General features: G+C 42.0%; 1 protein-coding gene across 1 annotated transcript; it reads right to left on the reverse strand.

The window, feature by feature from the left end:
• Nucleotides 1-781: 781 nt before the first annotated feature.
• On the reverse strand, nucleotides 782-1,714 carry LOC131403416 (olfactory receptor 10J1-like). The gene has a single exon (XM_058537728.1). It carries the CDS (start codon nucleotides 1,712-1,714, stop codon nucleotides 782-784), a length of 933 nt encoding a protein of 310 aa, XP_058393711.1.
• Nucleotides 1,715-2,189: the final 475 nt, after the last annotated feature.

The following is a 2,189-nucleotide window of genomic DNA, read 5'->3' on the forward strand; positions in this document are numbered from 1 at the left end:
GACAACCAGAGTTAGTTGGGAGGTGGGATTAATAAATTTAATTTCAAAAAACGTCTTCAGCTATCCCTACATGTGTGAATATAGGATAGCATATGCATTGCCCCATAGAAAGCATATATAACTGCAGTGAAATTCAGTTGCTGGATATGACAAGTTACTCCCTAACGTGTGAATACACGACACCAAGGAATCAGTTCTAAGGCGAGCTTCAACAAAATTGGAAAAAATTTTCATGGTCCCCAAGGCAAATGAGAATGTTTAAAGCTGATAATACTTCTTCTGGAATGTCAGGGTCTGTTACTCCTACCACTACCCAAAGGAGAAAGCGATGATAAGTGGGAAAGGTGGTTTTGACTGTATTTTTGACATATCCTGTACACCAACCGTGCTCTCTTTGAAGTTTTAGAGCTCAATATCTACCTGACATTTAGGTTGATCTTTCAACCCATCACTTCAAATAGGTGTTATGCAGCCCACTTTTCTGCCATCGACAAACTGATAATAATCAGCTACCTTCTTTCTTATTATTTTCTACCAGCTTTTCACCTGTGAGCAGCATCTAACCATTCCCCTGGTGGTAACCTATGAGATTAGTAGAAGGTATAGGAGAATGATGGTAAAAACAAAATTCAAGTCAGGGAAACTCTTGATGCATTAATGCAGGCTTACCACCAAATTTTGCAACTCTCTGTGGGTAGAAAATGAAAGATAGGATCAAATTTTTTTGAGATTATAAAAATACCCAGAGTATGATAGGCTATATGTCAAACTATGAAAGATCCTAAGCAAGAGGTTTTTTGCCAATAGCACGGTGAAGGGCATCCTTGACCTCCTTGTTCCTCAGAGTGTACACCACGGGATTAAGGAGAGGGGTGAAAACAGTGTAAGTCACTGAAATCAGCTGATCCTGATCCCTCATGTTTTCCGACTTAGGCTTGAGGTAGGCAATGGAGGCACAGCCATAATGGACAATGACCACAGTGAGGTGGGAGGCACAAGTTGCAAAAGCCTTCTTCCGGCCCTCAGCAGAAGCGATCTTGAGGATGGTGGAGATGATGAGGATGTAGGAGATGAAGATCAAACTCATGGGCACCATGATAACGAGTGAGCTGACGATAAAATTAATAATGTCATGGAGAGTGGTGTCAGCACAGGAGAGTTTCATAACTGGGCGGATGTCACAGAAATAATGAGTCACCTCTCTGTCACAAAAAGGCAGCCTGAACACAGAGGAAGTCTGAATTATGGCCACAAGCAGCCCAATGCTGCAGGCCACCCATACCAGCTGGGTACATACCCTGTTGTTCATGATGACCGTGTACCTCAAGGGGTTGCAGATAGCTACATAGCGGTCATACCCCATTGCTGTGAGCAGAAAGCAATTGTTGATGGCCAAAGTGGTAAAAAAAAACATCTGGGTGGCACAGCCAGCCAAGGAGATCGATTGGCTTGGACCTAGAAGGCTGAAGAGCATCCGTGGTACAATGACCAATGTGTACACGATCTCTGAAGTGGAAAGCATCCTAAGAAAGAAGTACATGGGAGTATGAAGGTGACGATCAATGCTGATAATTGTCACAATGATGACATTGCCAGCCAGGGTTAAAAGGTACAAGGTAAGAAATACCACAAAGAGTGTCAGCTTGTGTTCATGAAAGCTGGAGAAACCCTGGAAGACAAACTCATCCACCACTGTGTGGTTCTCTCTCTTCATTGATAAATTCCAGGTCTCAAAGGCGGAGGCTCAGGCCAATCAGTCAGAATAACTCAGTGTCCAATGCTTTGAGCAGGAGAACTCGAGGACAAGGAGATAATAAGGATCTGCTCCTGGATGGATGCCAGGTCAATGAGGACTACCGTTCACCTATAGGTAAAAGATAGAAAAACACAATCAGGAAACAATTTCATGTACGGAGATTTATGTATAAAGCTACAGAAGAATAAATAGGGGTGGGAGAAGATAGAAGGAAGGACGCTGGGGGCAAGTTTGGAAAAAGTTTCCTGGTGAGTTAGAATATAGGTGTTAAAGGAAAACTGAAGTTAAAGAAATAGAAAATGCATAGTTAAGTTTGAAAAGAATTTTCTCATGGATTACCATTTCAGATTTTTGTTTACCTAAAATAAATTTGCCAACCTCTCCCACTTTGTTTAAGCCACGATTTTGATCATCTTCTTAAAGATCATCCCTT

Source organism: Diceros bicornis, chromosome 4 (genome assembly GCF_020826845.1).
Source record: "Diceros bicornis minor isolate mBicDic1 chromosome 4, mDicBic1.mat.cur, whole genome shotgun sequence".
Taxonomy (NCBI): Eukaryota; Metazoa; Chordata; class Mammalia; order Perissodactyla; family Rhinocerotidae; genus Diceros; species Diceros bicornis.